The sequence below is a fragment of the Panthera tigris genome, chromosome B2 (genome assembly GCF_018350195.1).
Source record: "Panthera tigris isolate Pti1 chromosome B2, P.tigris_Pti1_mat1.1, whole genome shotgun sequence".
NCBI classification, from domain to species: Eukaryota; Metazoa; Chordata; class Mammalia; order Carnivora; family Felidae; genus Panthera; species Panthera tigris.
In genome coordinates, this window is record NC_056664.1 from 117,727,524 (window position 1) to 117,745,405 (window position 17,882).

The 17,882-nt window shown below is 40.6% G+C and overlaps 1 protein-coding gene across 8 annotated transcripts in view; it reads left to right on the plus strand.

Moving 5' to 3' along the window:
• Positions 1-14,124, plus strand: part of AKAP7 (A-kinase anchoring protein 7) — a 158,840-nt gene extending 144,716 nt beyond the window's left edge. For 4 of the 8 annotated variants that reach the window (XM_042987156.1, XM_042987158.1, XM_007078628.3 and 1 more), the window contains one exon: positions 4,152-5,120. In XM_042987156.1, the coding sequence (XP_042843090.1) occupies positions 4,152-4,348 (197 nt within the window). In that variant the 3' untranslated portion in view covers positions 4,349-5,120. Of the gene's footprint in view, positions 1-4,151; positions 6,174-11,927; positions 12,037-12,796 lie in introns of those variants that run through there. The other 4 variants (XM_042987153.1, XM_042987155.1, XM_042987157.1 and 1 more) reach the window with 3 other exon arrangements.
• The last annotated feature ends 3,758 nt before the right edge of the window (positions 14,125-17,882 follow it).

The following is a 17,882-nucleotide window of genomic DNA, read 5'->3' on the forward strand; positions in this document are numbered from 1 at the left end:
ATCCAGTGGAAGCACATCACTTCCATCTGGGTTAGTCAGGGAAGGCTTCTTGTAGTAGTGGGATTTTAATTAGAGAAAGGGAGGGCCATCTAGAAGTAGAGGATGATGTGGAGGCACCTGAGGAGATGCTGGAAGCTGACAGCGGGAGCACGGTGCTGGTGGGTGATCACCAACAGTCAACTTTAGAAAGCTTAGGAAGACTAGTTTAAATTTTTCTGTAGAGACAATGGACGCTAAAAGGGACAGTTTATAAATATTAAGCTAAAGGTGTTATACCAAATGCATTGAGGAGAAGACAAATTGTGAAAAGCACATTCATGGGGCTTGGCTAGTAAAGGAGTTAATGAGGGAAATGCAGGAATCAGACAGTGTCCGTCTTGTTTTGAGCTTGGTTGACTTGGATAATAAAATAATAATAAAAGCATAATCACAAATGGGAAATCAGAAGGGAAAAATAACTTTTCGTGGGAAAACTTTTGTGTTTTCAATCTCTGAGTGTTTGAAGTGACAAGAGCACTTCGTAGCAGGCCGAGAGAAATCTCAGAAACACAGATGATGTGACTTGAGGCATCTTAGGAGTGAGTAAAGACTAGGATCAAGTACAACTAGTGAGTATCAGTGATATGATGACTGATGTTACCTGAAAGCTGACCAGAGTAAGGAATAGCCCGGAGGAATGCGCCTCTGGCCTGGGCGCTGAGCACAGTAGGGTGGCAGCTGCAGTCATTCCCAGTGTTTTGGGGGTACTTAAAAAGTGTCCCTTCATTTGCAGTGTGACTTTTTCCCTTTTAAGTTTGAAGAGCCGTTATACAAATAGTTCCAGGTAGGTAACACATTTGGAGGTATCAGTTATATAAACACTGTCTTGTAAGATTAAGCTAAAATCCTGTAAGTATTACACAATATACTCATTTATTCTTACTGATAAAAATAGTCTTAAAGTGCCCCCAAATGTGGTATTAATTTCTTTATCTTTATTTTAATAATAATATCCTGACGTATTTACGTTGAATTACTTCTATGTAGATATCACAGAGTTGAAGCTTACTCAATTCTAAGCATATTTTGCACTTCAAAGGTTCTACCTAGAACTTTTGGTCATCTGGGGTGCCACATTGCCACTCTTTAAGGGAAAGCAATTGCTAAGGCCTTGCACTGGTAGAAAATCTAGATGGGTCTTTAAGCTATCTCTCATCTGCTTGGATGGTGTAGGAATGATGGTTATAAGCAGAGTTGGTCCTGGACGTGTGTTAAATAGAAGTGGGGCTCAGAAGGAGGTCTTTAGGCCAATTCTCTCCCTTAGCATATGTGCTTTTGTATTTCAATCCCTGTTACATATAAGCATAGAAAACAATATCCATCTTCCAGCTCAGACCCTCAGTATTTACCTGTCCCAGACCTAAGGATGCAAGTGTAACACTGGGCTTTTGCCTCCTGGAGGCCAAGGGTAATATTCCAAAAATGAGGTGATTTTAATGTAGTGAGCATTCTAGTTTTTATTTTTCCTCCCCAGCTTATTGAGATATACTTGACATATAACATTGTGTAAGTTTAGGGTATAGAATGTGATGATATGATATACATATTTATTGCAAAATATTTGCCACAGAGACTTTAGTTAACACATCCTTTACCTTTACCTAATTATATTTTGTTGTTGTTGTAGTGAGAGCACTAAAGCTCTACTCTCATAGCAAATATTCATGTATATGATACAGTATTGGTAATGTAGTTACTGTGCTTCCATTAGATCCTCAGAACTTATTCATCTTGTAACTAAAAGTCTTTGACCGGGATTCCTCATTTTTCTGCCCCTGCTTAAACCACCGTTTGATTCTCTGTTTTTTTGAGTCCAGTGTTTTTAGATTCCACATGTAAATGAGATCACACGGTATTTCTTTCTCTGTCTGCCATCTTTCACTTAGCACAATGCCCTAAACTTCTACCATATTGTCACAAATGGCAGGATTGCCTTCTTTTTATGGCTGAATAATATTTCGTCTTATACAAATACCACATTTTCTTTATCCATTCATCATTGTACACAGGTTTTTTTCATGTCTTGGCTATTGTGAAACACATTCCAGTGAACATAGGAGTACAGATATCTCTCTGAGATTGTGATTTCACCTTCTTCAGATATATACCTAGAAGTGGGTGGGATTGCTGGATCATATGGTAATTCCAATTTTAAGTTTTTGAGGAACCTCCATACTATTTTCCACAGTGGCTGCACCAATTTACTTTCCCATCAACAGTGCACAAGGGTTCCCTTTTCTCCACATCCTTGCCAGCATTTGTTATCTCTTGTTTTTTTGATATTAACCATTTTAACAGTTGTGGGGTGATATCTCACTGGGGTTTTGATTTGCATGTCCCTGATGATTAGTGATATTGAGCACCTTTTCAGGTACTTATTAGACATTTTTGTATGTCTTATTTGGAAAAAATGTCTATTCAGGTCCTCTTCCCATTTTTAAATTGGATTGTTTGTGTTTTGGCTATTGAGTTGTAGGAGTTCCTTATATATTTTGAATATTAACCCCTTATCAAATATGTGACTTGCAAATATTTCCTCCCATTCTGTAGATTGTCCTTTCATTTTGTTGTTTGTTTCTTTTGCTGTGCAGAAGATTTTTTAATTTGATATAGTCTCGCTTGCTGATTTTTACTTTCATTGTTTGTTCTTTGGTGTCATCTCCAAAAAAAATCATTGCCAAGACCAGTGTCAAGGAACTTTTTTTCCTTTGGTTTCTTCTCAAGAGTTTTTTGGTTTCAGGTCTTATGTTTATGTCCTTATTCCATTTTGAATTAATTTTTGTGAGTGTGTGTAAGATAGGGGTCCAATTTCATTCATTCTTTTGCATGTCGATGTCACTTTTCCCAGCACCATTTATTGAAGAGGCTGTCCTTTCTGCATTGTGTTTTCTTGCTCCATTGTCAAACATTAGTTGACCATCTATGCATGAGTTTACTTATGGGCTCTAGATTCTGTTCAGTTGGTCTATGTGTCTGTTTTTATGCTAATACCATACTGTTTTGATTACTGCTGGATGTTCTGTATATGTCTCTTAGGTCCATTTGGTCCAAAGTATAGTTCAAATCCAATGCTTCCTTTCTGTTTTTCTATCTGGATGATCTATTCATTGTTGAAAGTGGAATACTGAAGTCCCCTACTATTATTATATTGCTGTCTGTCACTCCCTTGAGATCTGTTAGTATTTGTGTACCATATTTAGGTGCTGCATTGTCTTTGCCTCCACTCATCTGCCTTCTTGGGTACACAGCTCGTGGAAGAAGATTAGGGAATGAATGGGCATGAGAGATGAGTCCCTTGCTCTTTTTCCCCAGTTAATGGAGACATGGAAGAGAGTGAGTGGGAAATGTGTAGCATAGGAATAGATGAGAACCAGCCCTTTTAAGGTGAAATGAAAGGTAGAATAATTAAACCTTGATCATCACTAGCAGGGAAATAAAATGGCTATAAAATATTAACATCTAGTAATTTACTATCATCATCCTAACTCTTGAAGGGTTTCTTATTTCTGAAATTGTAGTGATAGCACCGAGATTACATAGAATATTAATTTTACAAGTTTATTTTAAACCAGTTCCTAGCAGGAATAACTGCCTTTGTCTTCATGGAATTGCTGAGAGTTTATTAACAACCAATCTATGGGCCAATCATGTAAACAACTAGTGATCCCAAGTAGTTAGTTGATTGGGAAATCTTGATCACTTGACATTTATCAGTGGCGAAGGAAAAGCAGATGCAGATCTGGTTGGTGAATTCACATGTCTGAGGCTCCAGGTGGTGGGCGCGTGGACTTTAACAGTAGCAAATAGTCATGGATGAGAGAAGGACAAAAATTCCATGTAGAAATAGGAAGCTTCCAGCATTGCTAGGTGGAATGTTTTTGGAGTGGGGTTAAAGAACTGCTTTTCAACCTGACATCTTCAGGCATAGGCAGTCTCCTGTTTCTGCAAATACCTAATGAAAAGCCACACCAGTGTTCTTGGATTTACAGATCCAATTTGCCAGATTGAAGGACACTTGCTCTTTTTAACTAACTGAACTAGCCGGCCCCTGCATGCCAAGTTTCTATGGCAATATGACCTCAGTGATCTCTCTTCTCTATTGTGGAATGTAGGTGATAAGAATGGAGGTGAGCCTGATGATGCTGAACTGGTAAGGCTCAGTAAGAGGCTGGTGGAGAACGCGGTGCTCAAGGCTGTCCAGCAGTATCTGGAAGAAACACAGAACAAAAGCAAGCCAGGGGATGGGAGCTCTGTGAAAACTCAAGAGGCTGATAGGAATGGCACTGACAGTGACAACAACAGGAAATGAGACCCCAATGCAGGCAGGCCCCCCCGCTGCTCCGTGAGAAGCATCCGGCTCCCCTCTGCTGAGTCAACGGACTACTTTGCATTGTGCTGTTTAAATGTCTCTTGTCCAAGCTGTGGAGATTGCCTAATACTTTCGTGATCAATGTGTTTGCATTTCTGAAGCACAACAGAAGAGAATGGAGTGCCGTGGCTAGCAGAGGAAACTCACTTATGAAAGAATGGCCCAAGTTTCACTTACCCTCAGCCATGGCCAAGGGAGAGGGGACTTTGGGTTATGCCTCATGGACTCAAATTAAAGGCCTTGGAAGGGGCCTTGCCATAAATGGAATACTGCCATTTATATTGCTTAGCAGGGCATTTGACCACTTTACCTGAGGCCAAAACACACACACAGCTAACAAGTGCTAAGTTTAAAACAATCACTGTTGAAATCGTTTTCCATACTGTCAGTCCATAATGTCGCACACTTGTCCTGTGTCTGCTGTGGCTTTGCAGTGATTTTTATTTACCGTAAATTCGTTTCATGCAAATTATATATTTTTGGCAAAATGCAACCTTTTCTATAACATGTGGGCAACATTTTAAAGGTTTCTTTTAGCCTTCTTTTGATAAGTCGGTGTGCCATATTTAATGTTTTTCACTGGCATTTGTATGTAAAATGTATTATATAATTTTTTTTTCCCCTAGGCAAGAAACCTATTGGATTCCGGGACTTAATTAATGAAGCTTTGCGTCGAGAAAGGATGGGTCTGAAGTCCAAAGTGAAACAGATAAAGGAACTTTTATTAAAACCTGAGACTCAGGCCAGGATTAGGAGGGAGCTTTTTGAAGGAAGATCTGTTAACAACAGTAATCAAGGAAACCAGGTTGATTTCGGCGCAACTTTGACGTAAGCGCTACGCTGTTATCACGGTACCATAGTTAATGATACCTTTTCAGATGATTTCATAGGTCTTTGGTAAATACCAAAAAGTGTTTTCATAGTGTCCACACAACAGCAAACCAACATTTGGTAAGGAATGAATAATTTCCTGCCAAAGAAAACAGATTCTGCCCTGTTATGTTTTAAACTCAACTTGTGTTCTGGTATGTTTGTTTCTGTAATATCAAAAGTTATTTTATAGAAAGGACTTCTTAATTAGCTGTTGTGAGATGTTCCTTGGGTTCTCACAGATAAAATACACAGACTGTGAAAAATCATTTACATACAAAAAAAATACAGTGTTTTAAGGATCACTTGCCTTCTGTTGATGTGATTTTTGTTGTCATTAAATCAGAAGTAGTATTGTCCACGTATGTCTGTATCTAGTGTTACTTTTAATGGGGATTTGAATGTTTATTGAACATTAGTACTTGAATGAACATTTATAAGTGTAATTATTACAATTACTGGTTAAGAATGTTTTATAATATCCATATGTATTATTTTTCAATGATCAAAATGTAGTTTGCTTTTTCATTTCTTAATGAATAAATGTTTGGGATTTTTATTTTCTACTTTTCTGAAGATAAGCCCTAGGTCTTACTGTATCCCTTATAATCTGAATTTGTTTGCACTGGTTCATTTTTAAAGAAAATTCTTGAAAAATTTCCCCCCACGTGACAGTCTTTGGTAACAGCTTTTTCTATGGTCATTGCAAAATGGCTGCTACTAAGAGATCATGTTGGAGAGGAAATTATTGGAGATCAAATATGTAATCATTTCAGATACAAAATCCAGCTTACTCATGGATTTTAGCTATTTTTTCACTGGGTAAATTCTACATTTATTTATAAATGAGTTTATGCATTTTCATGCCTCTTAATAAATGTATTGTTTTTCCCTTTTTGCCTCTCCCTTTTGTTTCCTGATTCTTGGAAGTTGTTGTATCTGTGTTGGTAGAATGAAGTCATCAGCAGGAGCTCTGATCGCTTTAGTGTTTTTTCACCTTTATTTATGTCCTTCTCCTTCATGCTAAGATAGCACTGTTGCAGAGCATCTTCTGCGTTAGATTTTTAAATCACCTCAAATCAGTCAGCCTCACAGAGAATTAACAACAGAACGTGAAATGCAAAGAAAATCTAAATAGCATCTCACAAACTGCTAATTATGTGTCAGTGAAGTGACAGCAGGAGTGAAGATGAAAGGAGCAGAACCTTCCAGATGCAAAGACAGGGAGCTGCTTACCGTGAAATCCCTTGGTGGTGTAGAGGGCTTTCCTTAAATAAACCTTTAAGATAGGAAGCAAAGATATTTTGGGACTTGCCTTGTTTTTCAAATGAAGAAACAGACTCGAGGAGGCTGTGAGTGCCTTTTCCAAGGCCATTCCTATTAGGGAACTGGCCCTGAACTACACCCAAGGGCTCCATCTCAACATTCCAGAGCTATTTTCACTGTTCCATTAATCTAGGTTAACAGTACTTTAGGAGAATTAGATCTTCTCAGCCTATTTCCATAAATATCTTTATTCTCAAGGAGCTGTTCCAATCTTTCCAAACAATCTGAAAGGCTCAAATAGTGTCTTCTTTGCAATCTGGGGTTACAGGTCTTACTTTAGTTAAGAATTGTTGCTTTCATTGGCTAGATACCTCTGTGCCAGGTGATTGAAGCACACTATTACATTTCTTCCCTTCAGTGACCCTCCTAGGAAGTTACTAGGACTGTTTTACAGCTTGGAAAACTAGGAAACTCGGGCGCCTAGGCGGCTCAGTCTGCAAAGTGTCCAACTTCGGCACAGGTCACAATCTCGTGGTCCTTGGGTTTGAGCCCTGCTTCAGGCTTTGCACTGACAGCTCAGAGCCTGGAGCCTCTGTGTCTCCCCCTCTCTGCCCCTCCCCCACTTGTTCTCTGACTCTCTCTCTCTCTCTCTCTCTCAAAAATAAGTGAACATTAAAAAAAAAAAAAGTCCTTTAAGGAAACTAGGAAACTGGAGCTGTAAATGGTTAAATGGCTATGAAGCTGAGTGGCTATTTATAAAGCTAATAAAAGGTAGGGCTAAATTTAGACTAGGGTCTTCCACTTCAAAGCTATAGTCTTTCCACAATGCAACACTTCCTCTCTCTACCAAGTACAATACATTTCACAAGTTAAGGATGGGTCACTTTCTTTTGACTCAGCCAGCTCCCTTGTAACCCTGAAGTTATATGAATGTACATGAGAGCTGTCAGCTGATGTGATGGAACTGGAGGGGGGGAAAAAAAACCCCAGATAGTTAATTTAGAGATTAAAGATTCTAATCCTTATCAGTGAAATCTTCATTTAATCAGGTTTACAGAGATCATGGGAAATATACAATAAAATATATTTTCTTCATGATTCCATTCTAACAACCAAATAAGAATTGGCAAAAGTCTAAATTTGGGATCTGAAATACTCAAAAGACCCTTCTGCCACTGTTCAAACTCATAGGATAATCCCTCGCTGGGTCTCATCGCCAGAATATGTTGTCCTAAAATGGTAGTATATGTTATGTGGCCTTGGCTTCTGACAGGGAGGCTGCATGGTTGGTCAAAGAGTCTCAGTTTGGTCCAGGAGGTGGATTGTGGCTTCTAGACCTTCCACCACTGAGAAGCGATCTCGAGCAAACCAGCTCACTTATCTGAGCCTCTGCTGCCAAATTAGAATCGGACACAGTTTGGCCAGGTGACTTCCAGGGATCCTAGACTCTGTGACTGCCCCACAGTGCTGCTCATGCTAGCTCCACTGTCTCGGCGGGCCACCCACGTGTGAGCCCTTTGTGACTCTGAGTGCATCCAGTGTCAGTAAGACGCTTAGTGTTACATTCTGTTCCCTTTGTGTTGGTTCTCAACTTGAGGTAGGGAAACTGCAAGGGCACACACTCACATTTATAACAAAATTCCAATATTTTACAATCACTGGAAGAATAGCAGATCCTATATGAATGTTAAAGGGATGTTAAAAATAATACACACACACACACGCACACACACACACACACACACACATATGTTTCATGCTTATTTATTTTTCGAAAGAGAGAGCGTGAGCAGGGGAGGGGCAAAGAGAGAGGGAGACAATCCAAAGCAGGCTCCAGGCTCTGAGCTGTCAGCACAGAGCCTGACTCAGGGCTTGAACTCACGAACCTCGAGATCATGACCTAAGCCAAAGTTGGATGCTTAACTGACTGCGCCTTCCAGGTGCCTCCAAAATAATATTTAAAAAAAGTTTTTTTAATGCTTATTTCTGAGAGAGACAGAGTGTGAGCAGGGGACAGGCAGAAAGAGGGAGACACAGAATTTGAAGCAGGCTCCAGGCTCCGACCTGTCAGCAGAGAGCCCAATGCGGGGCTCGAACTCACAGACCAAGAGATCATGACCTGAGCCGAATTTGGATGCTTAACCGACTGAGCAACCCAGGCACCCCCAAAATAATATTTTTTTAAATGTTTATTTTGAAAGAGAGAGAGCACGTGCATGTGTGCGAGTGGGGGTGGGGCAGGGAGAGAGGGAGAGAGAAAATCCCAAGCAGGCTCCACGCAGTCAGCACAGAACCTGACTCGAGGCTCAATCCCATGAACCAGGAGATTATGACCTGAGCCAAAATCGGGAATCAGACACTTAACCAACTGAGCCACCCAGGTGCCCCAAAATAATTATTTTCACTAGCAGGACAAGATTCTATCAGCTTTGAACATGGTCCTGTTTATAGAATCATATTATTGTATTAATCTATTTCTTAGTCTAGAGTAACTAAAGCCCTTTGAGATATACTAGATTTATATAGAAAGCATACTTAAGATTCAAACTGTTCACTCCAAAACCCCAAATGTGCCTCACCCAGGTGTTCTGTCAGCCAGATGTTCTCCTAAGGAGGTGAATAAAGCAGTCTTGACTTCATATCTAGACATCATTTCAGACCTATGACTTACTTACACTTCTGCACTTTATCACAGACGTATAAACCAGCTACCACATTATGTAACAAATTAAGATTTATTTCATTATATAATTAGGGTCAACAAACTTGTAGAATCTCCAAACATAAATTGAATGGGTAATCAATCTATTGTCATCCATTGTTTTCATCATGTTCAAAACTCTTCTGTAATAATGAAAAAATTTTAGATGCATTTCTGAATTCCAATTTTTTTCCATGTAAAGATAATCCACATAAAAAATAAATAGACCCAGTGTACTTAAAAAAAAAGTTTCCAAGTCCCTACATGAATTTGGTGGCAGACACATGCAAACAAGACAAAGCCTTGGATTATTTCATTCACAGTGAAAATGCACACTAGAGAAATTCACTTTGACTCGGTGAATTTAAAATTCTGATAGTAGCTACAGCACTTTTCCCCTGGATCCCTGTTCCAGGAATAAAAAGGTAATTTGAGAGTGATGGAAGGTAGTATAATCATCACTAGTGTAATACACTCAAAACTACTTATTTGCATCTATTAAGTGCAAGTGATAAATTTAAGCATATTGGGATGATCTTAAAATGTAAATGCAGTAGGGGGCGCCTGGGTGGCTCAGTCGGTTAAGCGTCCGACTTCAGCTCAGGTCACAATCTCGCGGTCCGTGGGTTTGAGCCCCGCGTTGAGCTCTGGGCTGATGGCTCAGAGCCTGGAGCCTGCTTCCGATTCTGTGTCTCCCTCTCTCTCTGCCCCTCCCCCATTCATGCTCTGTCTCTGTCTCAAAAATAAATGAAACGTTAAAAAAAAAATTTAAAAAAATGTAAATGCAGTAGTTATTCCTCTACGTATTCAGTTATTAGTCACTTATTGGAAGATCATTAAGTTCTGTTATATCATCAAAGATAGGAGTAATACAACTGAGAAATCAATTCATGCTTTCTAGTAAGCTTATGTTACTTTCCCTTTAGTGGTTCAAGTTATTTCTGAAAAACCACTATCCTGTGACACTACCCTATATATTTATGTGTTCTACACTATTCTCTGACCCATCTGCTTGCAGTCCTGTCAACTTAAGCAGTGCTATGACATATGGGGCTCTTGTTCTTAAGTAACCTTATAGCAAATTGGCACAACTCTTCAGTTTACTCCCCACACTTCCTGCCAAAAACCATGTGGCACAGAGTGACCATGATAATGTCTTTGAATCAAAGTGCACTGTCCTTTCTTTGCTTGTTTTTAAACCACATATATGGTGCCTTATCCATAATTTAAAAAAAGGTTTTTGGTTTTTTTTTTTCTGTAAATGCTCACATGGGATATATAAAGCTGTAGGCGGTGAGAGAACAAAGAATAAATCTTATAACTGGACAGGAATTACTGTGCTGAGAAAGGAGACAAAAGTGATATGTATGCACCAGTCCAAAAAAATATCTGATATGGTAATTGAGGCAGAGAAAATAGAATGAATATGTAACAGTGCGGAGAAACTAAGTATATCTTTTTAAGATTCTGGAAGGCGAATCTGGAAGCTATTTTTGTCAGGTTCATGCTTGAGAAATATCTTTATGGAGGGGCATATGATAAGGGCTTTTGATGATTTCATGGATATTTGTCATACCTAGTGACTTCCCAGCATCTTCTGAACACCTTCCTAATTTGGGGGAACTTCCTACCTTGTGAGCCCCGTTTCCCCAGAGTAGAGGCCCTGAGATAGAGGTCAGGAACTCAACTCCTCAGCCTTCTTTGTCACTGGGATTCAGACATGTGACCTGGGCTCCGCCGAGCAAGAGGGTGACTGCGCATGGAATCAATCTATTCTGGTGAGATTGGTGGAGAGATATCCAGCTCTCAGAAACAGTAGTGGCAAAAATGCTATCTGGGGGACCCTACACCCTGTGTAGGTAGTATACAGTGCCAGAGTTGGTGACAGGGTTCCCCTGGAGCAGCTGGTAGCGTAATGAGCATCATTCGTGCTGCTTGGCCACCCAGCCTGATTTGCAGGACCTTCTGGGGATTCTGTGAGCTATTGAATATCTTTTGCTATAAAGCTCCTTTTCCACTTAAACTGGCTAGAGTTGGTTCTGTTGCTTACAACTAAAAATCCTGATTAACACCAGCTACGTTCCACTCAATCAGTGTTTCAACACAAAGCACAGCTGGCATTTTGAATCGGACACTTCTCTGTAGAGTGGGAAGTTGCCATTCCTGGTTTCCAGGCAGTAAACGTCAGTAGCAGACTTCAGTTATTGTGCTAACTTAATGTGCCCCATACATTTCCCAAATCCCCTCCAGTGCCCCCTCCAAATGCCCCCTCCAGGGGCAACATAACCTCCAGTTGGGGGACACACTACTGAGTAGTGCTTTCCTAGCCACATAAAAGAGTTAATGCTCCAGGGCATCTGGGTGGCTCAGTGGCTTAGGCGTCGACTTCAACACGGGTCATGATCTCACAGTTCAGTTGGTGGGTTTGAGCCCTCATCTGGCTCTCTGCTGTCAGCGCGGAGCCCGCTTCAATCCTCTGTCTCTCTCTCTCTCTCTCTCTCTCTCTCTCTCTCTCTCTCTCTCTCTGCCCCTCCCCGGCTCTTACGTGCTCTCTCTCTCAAAAATAAATTTTAATAAACATAAAAAAAAAAAGAGTCTGTGCTCCCTTTCATGGCCATTTTTACAGCAAGTAATTGAGGCCTTGAACCAATGCTCAATGGGGCTCTGTCCACACTTTGTCAGGTATCTGGATGGAAACAGAAAAACGAAACCACCTGCACATTTTATGCAACACGGATCAAAATGCCTACTTACTGTACATGGAAAATGGCTGGAAGGTTCAATTGTGATGGTAATGGTGTCATTGTTGAAAGAATTTTGATGGTTTATATAAATTGGGGGGCCAACTTAGAAACTGAAAAAAGATGACCTCCAAATTCTAAAGTAGTATCACATGATGGGGAATATAACAACAGGGCTATTTCTTATTCATTTCATGAAAACATAAGTTAAATATTTCACATTATGTGCTTAAGAGGAAAAGTGTATAATAAACAGATACAGGGATATTTTAATGTAGTCAATTAGAGCTATGTTAGAAGAATAGAAATGCTTTAATATATGAAAATATTAATTTTCCCTGAGAGGCATGCTAGAAAGATTTCAGCCATAAAAACAGGAAAGAGCTCTTCCTATGGGGCTTCACTGAAACCCAAAGAAAGGTGCTCTCTGAGTCAAGTGACATGCATGGAAATATAGAGAAGAGTTAAATCGAGCATTCCCAGAAGAGGAATGTAATAAATAAAAGAGAATGAGGACATCACATTAACTATAGATTGTAGAGGATTCAAACTTTATGTTTTAAGAGAAATGACCAGTCTTTATTGCATTCAGAATGTCTGCCTTTTATGCTTATGATAAATAAAGCCTATAGTTTGTTGCTTTCCACAATGAAGTATTTTTAAAAACTCAGTTACTATCTGAGATCTACCTAGAAGAAAATGGTATGAATTAGGATGCCTAGGCCTGGGTGGATTGGATTATTGTTGCCAATTCTTCACCCTTCCCTTTATCCTTTTCCATGTGACTGCCTGTTTTGTGTGACTTTACAGTTAATCCCATCGAAAGCAGTGTTATTTCTCGGGCCCTGTTGATGTCGGCGTGGCCATGTGACTTGTTTTGACCAATGGGATGTACATGGATGTGAAGCAAGCAAAGGCTTGACATTTGGAGATCTGCAGAGCAAATCTGAACCAATCTTTCAGCCTGGAGCCAAGCCCAGCCATGAACAGTTGTGCCCCTGCAGACACGTGGGTGAGAAAGAGATGCTTATTGTTCTATGCCACCTGGTTTCTTGTTATGCAGCATTATTGTGGCAGTAGCTGACTAGGGTGGGACCTACAAGTCAAACTGAAACACAACAGAAAACTTGAGCAAAATTATACCCTCCCCCCCACCCCCCCAAATGTCATAGTATCCAAGCAGGATGTATCATTTTGGGGCTCTATGAATTCCATGTCACATAATTTCATATGATATCATTCACTATTTTTGCTTTCAAATAACATACACAATACGTTTATATATGAATATAAAGTATTAACAGTGATGAGTTCTGAGTGGTGGGATTACAAGTGAGTTCACTTCCTACTTTGTGCATTTTGGTATTTTCAAAATGTCATATAAGAAACATTTATTCCTGTAAATAAAATCTTAAATGCTGCTTTAAGAGAATCTATTTATAATCTGTTCAGCTGTCAGACAGTCTCTTGCATTGCAGCCCTAAAGAAGTGCTACATACAGATGACGTTACTCAGAGATCAGGCCGATTCATTCATTCATTCATTCATTCATTCATTCATTCATTCATCCATTCATTCATTGTGTATTTCCCATGGGCCAAATACTGGGCTGAGTGCTTGGCAGGTGAAAGACCCATCTGTTGGAATGATGTATTTTTTCCTTTCTCTATAATCCCTGTTTCCCCTCATCACCCACCTCATTTCAGGCACCTGAGATGACCAAAGCCTACCATGGGAAATCCAGAGGATGAGGGGGGCACCTGGCTCTCAGACAGGTGCTGACCTGGTCCCCACAGATCAAGGGGCAGGTGGGCTTGTTGTGGGGCTGGGGAGAGGAGAAGGCCTTGGCGAGGAGAAGTGGGAGGCTGGGGAAGGAGAACACCCCACTCAGAGCAGAGCTGTATCCCCTGGGTCAAGGGGGGGCCTAGCAGGAACCCCCAACAGCCCACAAAGAAAGAGGAAACTTCCATCTTGTTTTCAACCTTGCAAATGCCTGTGTGAACCAAGCCTCAGGTCCTGAGAGCATGAAGCCACCCAGCCAAAGTACTGTCCCCTCCCCTCATGTCTCCTGGCCTGACCTTCCACTGTGGGAGGGAAAGGGCAGTGAGTGAAGGCAGGGCAGGAGGGACCCTCCCCGCCCACCCCCCCTCCCCGGCCACTGTGTGTTCTCGCCCTAAGGAGCACGGGCAGGTGAAAAGTCATGGCCGGGCTCTCACAGGACTGGACACTCTGACAGCTGAAGAGAGATGTGTGTGCCACTTAAAGTGACTGGTGGAATATATATTATGCAAATGAGAAAACACAAAATCCAAAGAACTGCCAGGATTTTCATCCTGGTGAAGGAGAAGATTACCTGCATCAAATAAAGTTTAAAGGGACAAGGAAGCAAAAACAAAGCTATATTTGGATAATGTCACGAGTCCCGTTTGTTCAACAAGCTGGTTGCAGTAAGATGACGAATCAGACTCCCATCGCCTCTGCCTGGGCCACATAAGAGCATCAAGTCTGGGAATGATGGGGGGCAGGCAGAATAGGACGTCATGGAGGGGGTGGCTGGGCTGGTGTCCCCCATGCCTCCCTGTGTTGCCCTGGACAGTTGGTTGGGTGAGGCTAGAACCCCTCCCACATCTGAGTTTGGGGAATCCCAGAGTAGGGAGTTTCTTTGCTGCTTTTCTGGTGGAAGTGCCAGAGAAGTGGCCACCCAAGGTTAGAAGTGACGCTCTTGCTGCTGTCCCAGAGATCATCTGTAAGAATAGGAAAGGTGCTGGAGCTTATTTGGGCCAGAGGAGGAGAAAGAGAGCACCTGCCTCCACTGCGTGATGAATTTTCTGAGGACTCAGAGAGCCACCAGAGGTCTTCGCCTATCCCTCAACAGGCAAAACCATAGTTCACAGAAAAACATGTAATTGGCAAGACTGTATATCATATACAAATATATGGACCTCACTAATAATGAAATAAAACAAGTTAAAACAATAATGAGTTGCTTTTTTAAAACGTATCAGAGCATACAGGGTTAAGTAAAGATGTAAAAGTTTGATAATATATGAAGTTGGTGAAGTTGTATGAATCAGGAACTCTTGAATTGTTTTGGTGAGAATATGAACAGAAGCAACATTTTGGAAGGACAATTTGGTGAAATTTATGAAGACGAATAAACTGAAAATGTTAACCCAGAAATTAGTTCCACTTAAAAATTTTTCTATAATTATATTTGCCTATGTTTGCAAAAATACAAGTACAAGGATGTTGATTGTATCATACATAGCTTATGATGGCAACCACCGCAAAAACAAAGGTAATATCACAAACTCAATTAATATACATCTGATAATAAGTTGTGGTATGCACCAATCATGCCACCGGTAAAAAGAATAAAATGGATATAGCTATTTTGAATTATAAAGATAAGTAAGTACATTAAGCAAAATGCAAAGTACAAGGCAATACTAGTAATATATTCCTATTCGTGTTTTTTTCAAAAGGGTGTGTGTGTGTGTGTGTGTGTGTGTGTGTGTGTGTGTGTAGAGCATATTATATGTACAGGGAAGTTCTGGAAGGATACCCAAGAAATGATTGAAAATGCCTTCTTTGGAAATTATGACAAGTTCTGAAAGAGCACTGGGATTCACTTTCCATCAGTGAACACTGGGAAATGTTAGCAAGTCTTAGACCAAGGGACTCAACTGATGTCAGGGACTATGAAACTGGAAGACAGAATTCCGAAGAGGGAAGCCTTCCAAAAAAGGTCAGTCACTGATGTAGGGAATAAATGGAGTCACCTGATGGGCAAGGACAAGATAGTAAGGATGGAGGGTAAGTGGGAAGAGGTAGGAATACAGTGTTCTCAAGGGCAGATTTGCAGATATTAAGCACGAAGAGCCAGTGATGGTAGGTGTCCAAATTCAGTGACACCCTAAGACACACGGTGAGAGGAGAGTTTCTCCTCCTAAGGTTTATCTCAGGGATTTGCTATGGGTAAGGGACCTAAAAGGCTTTGGCATGTAAATAGAAGAGATGGCATGGACATGCCTGTTTCCCAGGAAGAGTTTTCAGGTGGAGGCGTTAGTCAGAGTGTGGATATCTGAATCCACACTCAACTGAATTGGTAAGTCTTTTGCCTCTGATTCTGAATCTGGGTTTGAAGACAATACTATATGGCAATTGTGTGTGTTCAGTCATGAGGTACCACGCTAGGTTTCATAAGCAACTCGAAAATGACAAAGGGGGGAAGGAAACCAGAGAATGAGGACAGGAACGATAGATGAATCTCATTTGAACTCTGTTCATAGCATCATTGTTTTTTTTTTTTTTTAACTTGAAAGGCCGATTTTATTTTTTCCAAGTTTTTTGAGGAATAATGGGCAAATATAATTGTTTGTATTTAAAGTGCACAGTGTGGTGATTTGATACACATTTTCATTGTGGAGCGATTACCAACATCAAGATAATTAACACATTCATCACCTCACATAACTAATCTTTTGTGTATGTGAGTGTGACAATGCTTAAGATCCGCTCAGAGCAAATTTCAAGTATACGATGTTGTATCATTAACTATAGTCACAGTGCTATATGTTAGATCCTCAGAATGTAGTCTTAAACCTGAAAGTTTGTACCTTTTGACCCACATCTTCCCATCCCCCCAACTCCAAGTCCCTGGCAACTACCATTCTATTCTTCGTTTTTATGAAATTGGCTTTTAAAAACAAGAGATTCCACGTATAAGCGGTAACATACAGTTTTTGTCTTTCTCAGCCCGGCTTATTTCGCTTAACATAATGAACCTTCTGGTTCATATGTCATGGCATCACCGACACCCAGTTACAGAACAAACCTCTTTTCAAAAATGTACAACTAGTAAAATTTTCTTATAATTTCTGGTTATTCTTTTAAAGAAGAAAGCGAGTAAGGGAAAAAATGAAGAGAATTTGTGGTGAGGCACAACTTTACGGTATAACAAAAACATCCTGTTCTTTATTTTTCTCACCAGTTAACCCGTCTTGCTAGTTGTGTCTTTAACAATAGCACCCAGAGAGGCATGTGGGTGACTCTGTTGGTGAAGCGACTGACTTTGGATTTCAACTCGGGTCATGATCTCACGGTTCACAGACTGAGCCCTGGGGGGGACTCTGCCCTGAGAGCACAGAGCCTGCCTGGGATTCTCTCCCTCCCAACCTCTCTGCCCCTCCCTGCTCATGCACACGCATGCGTGCTCTCTCTCGCTCTCTCTCTCTAAGTAAATAAATAAACATAAAAAAAATTTGCTATAAAAAAATTATTTTCGAATAAGAACAGTACCCAGAGCTAAAGACACAAAGTAGAAGTCGGGGAAATGGAAGCGGGGCTTCACGCCCACCATTGACTTCTGTCTGAGTTTCATCACTTGGGCAAGCACCTTAGATGCTTAGGTGACGCTGATGCATCGCTATTGTCATGATGCTGGCGATAAGAATGCTGTAATGACATGTTAATGATACTCAAGGAAGAAGACTATAATGGCGCTGATGAAGACGGTAGGTGTTACGCCCAACACCCAGCATTATTATTATAACCAGGAGAGCCTCACTGTTGCCTGGTACAAAATAAGCACTCAAGTAATTTCTAAACCAATTCAAACATTTCTATGCAGCAAAATTCATTTTTTTTTTTTTTGGTGTACAGTTTTATGAGTTTTTGTGCATGCATGGATTCTTGGAACCACCTCCACAGACAAGATCCTGAAAAATTTTCATATCCTGAAGAATACTTCGAAGCTGCCCCTTTGTGTTCCGACCCTCCCGCCGCCCTGAGCCCCTGGCAACCTCTTACCTGTTCATTGTTCCTACGCTTTTGCCTTTTCCAAAATGTCACACAAATGGAAGTATACAGCAGGTACCCATTTGAGGCTGAGATC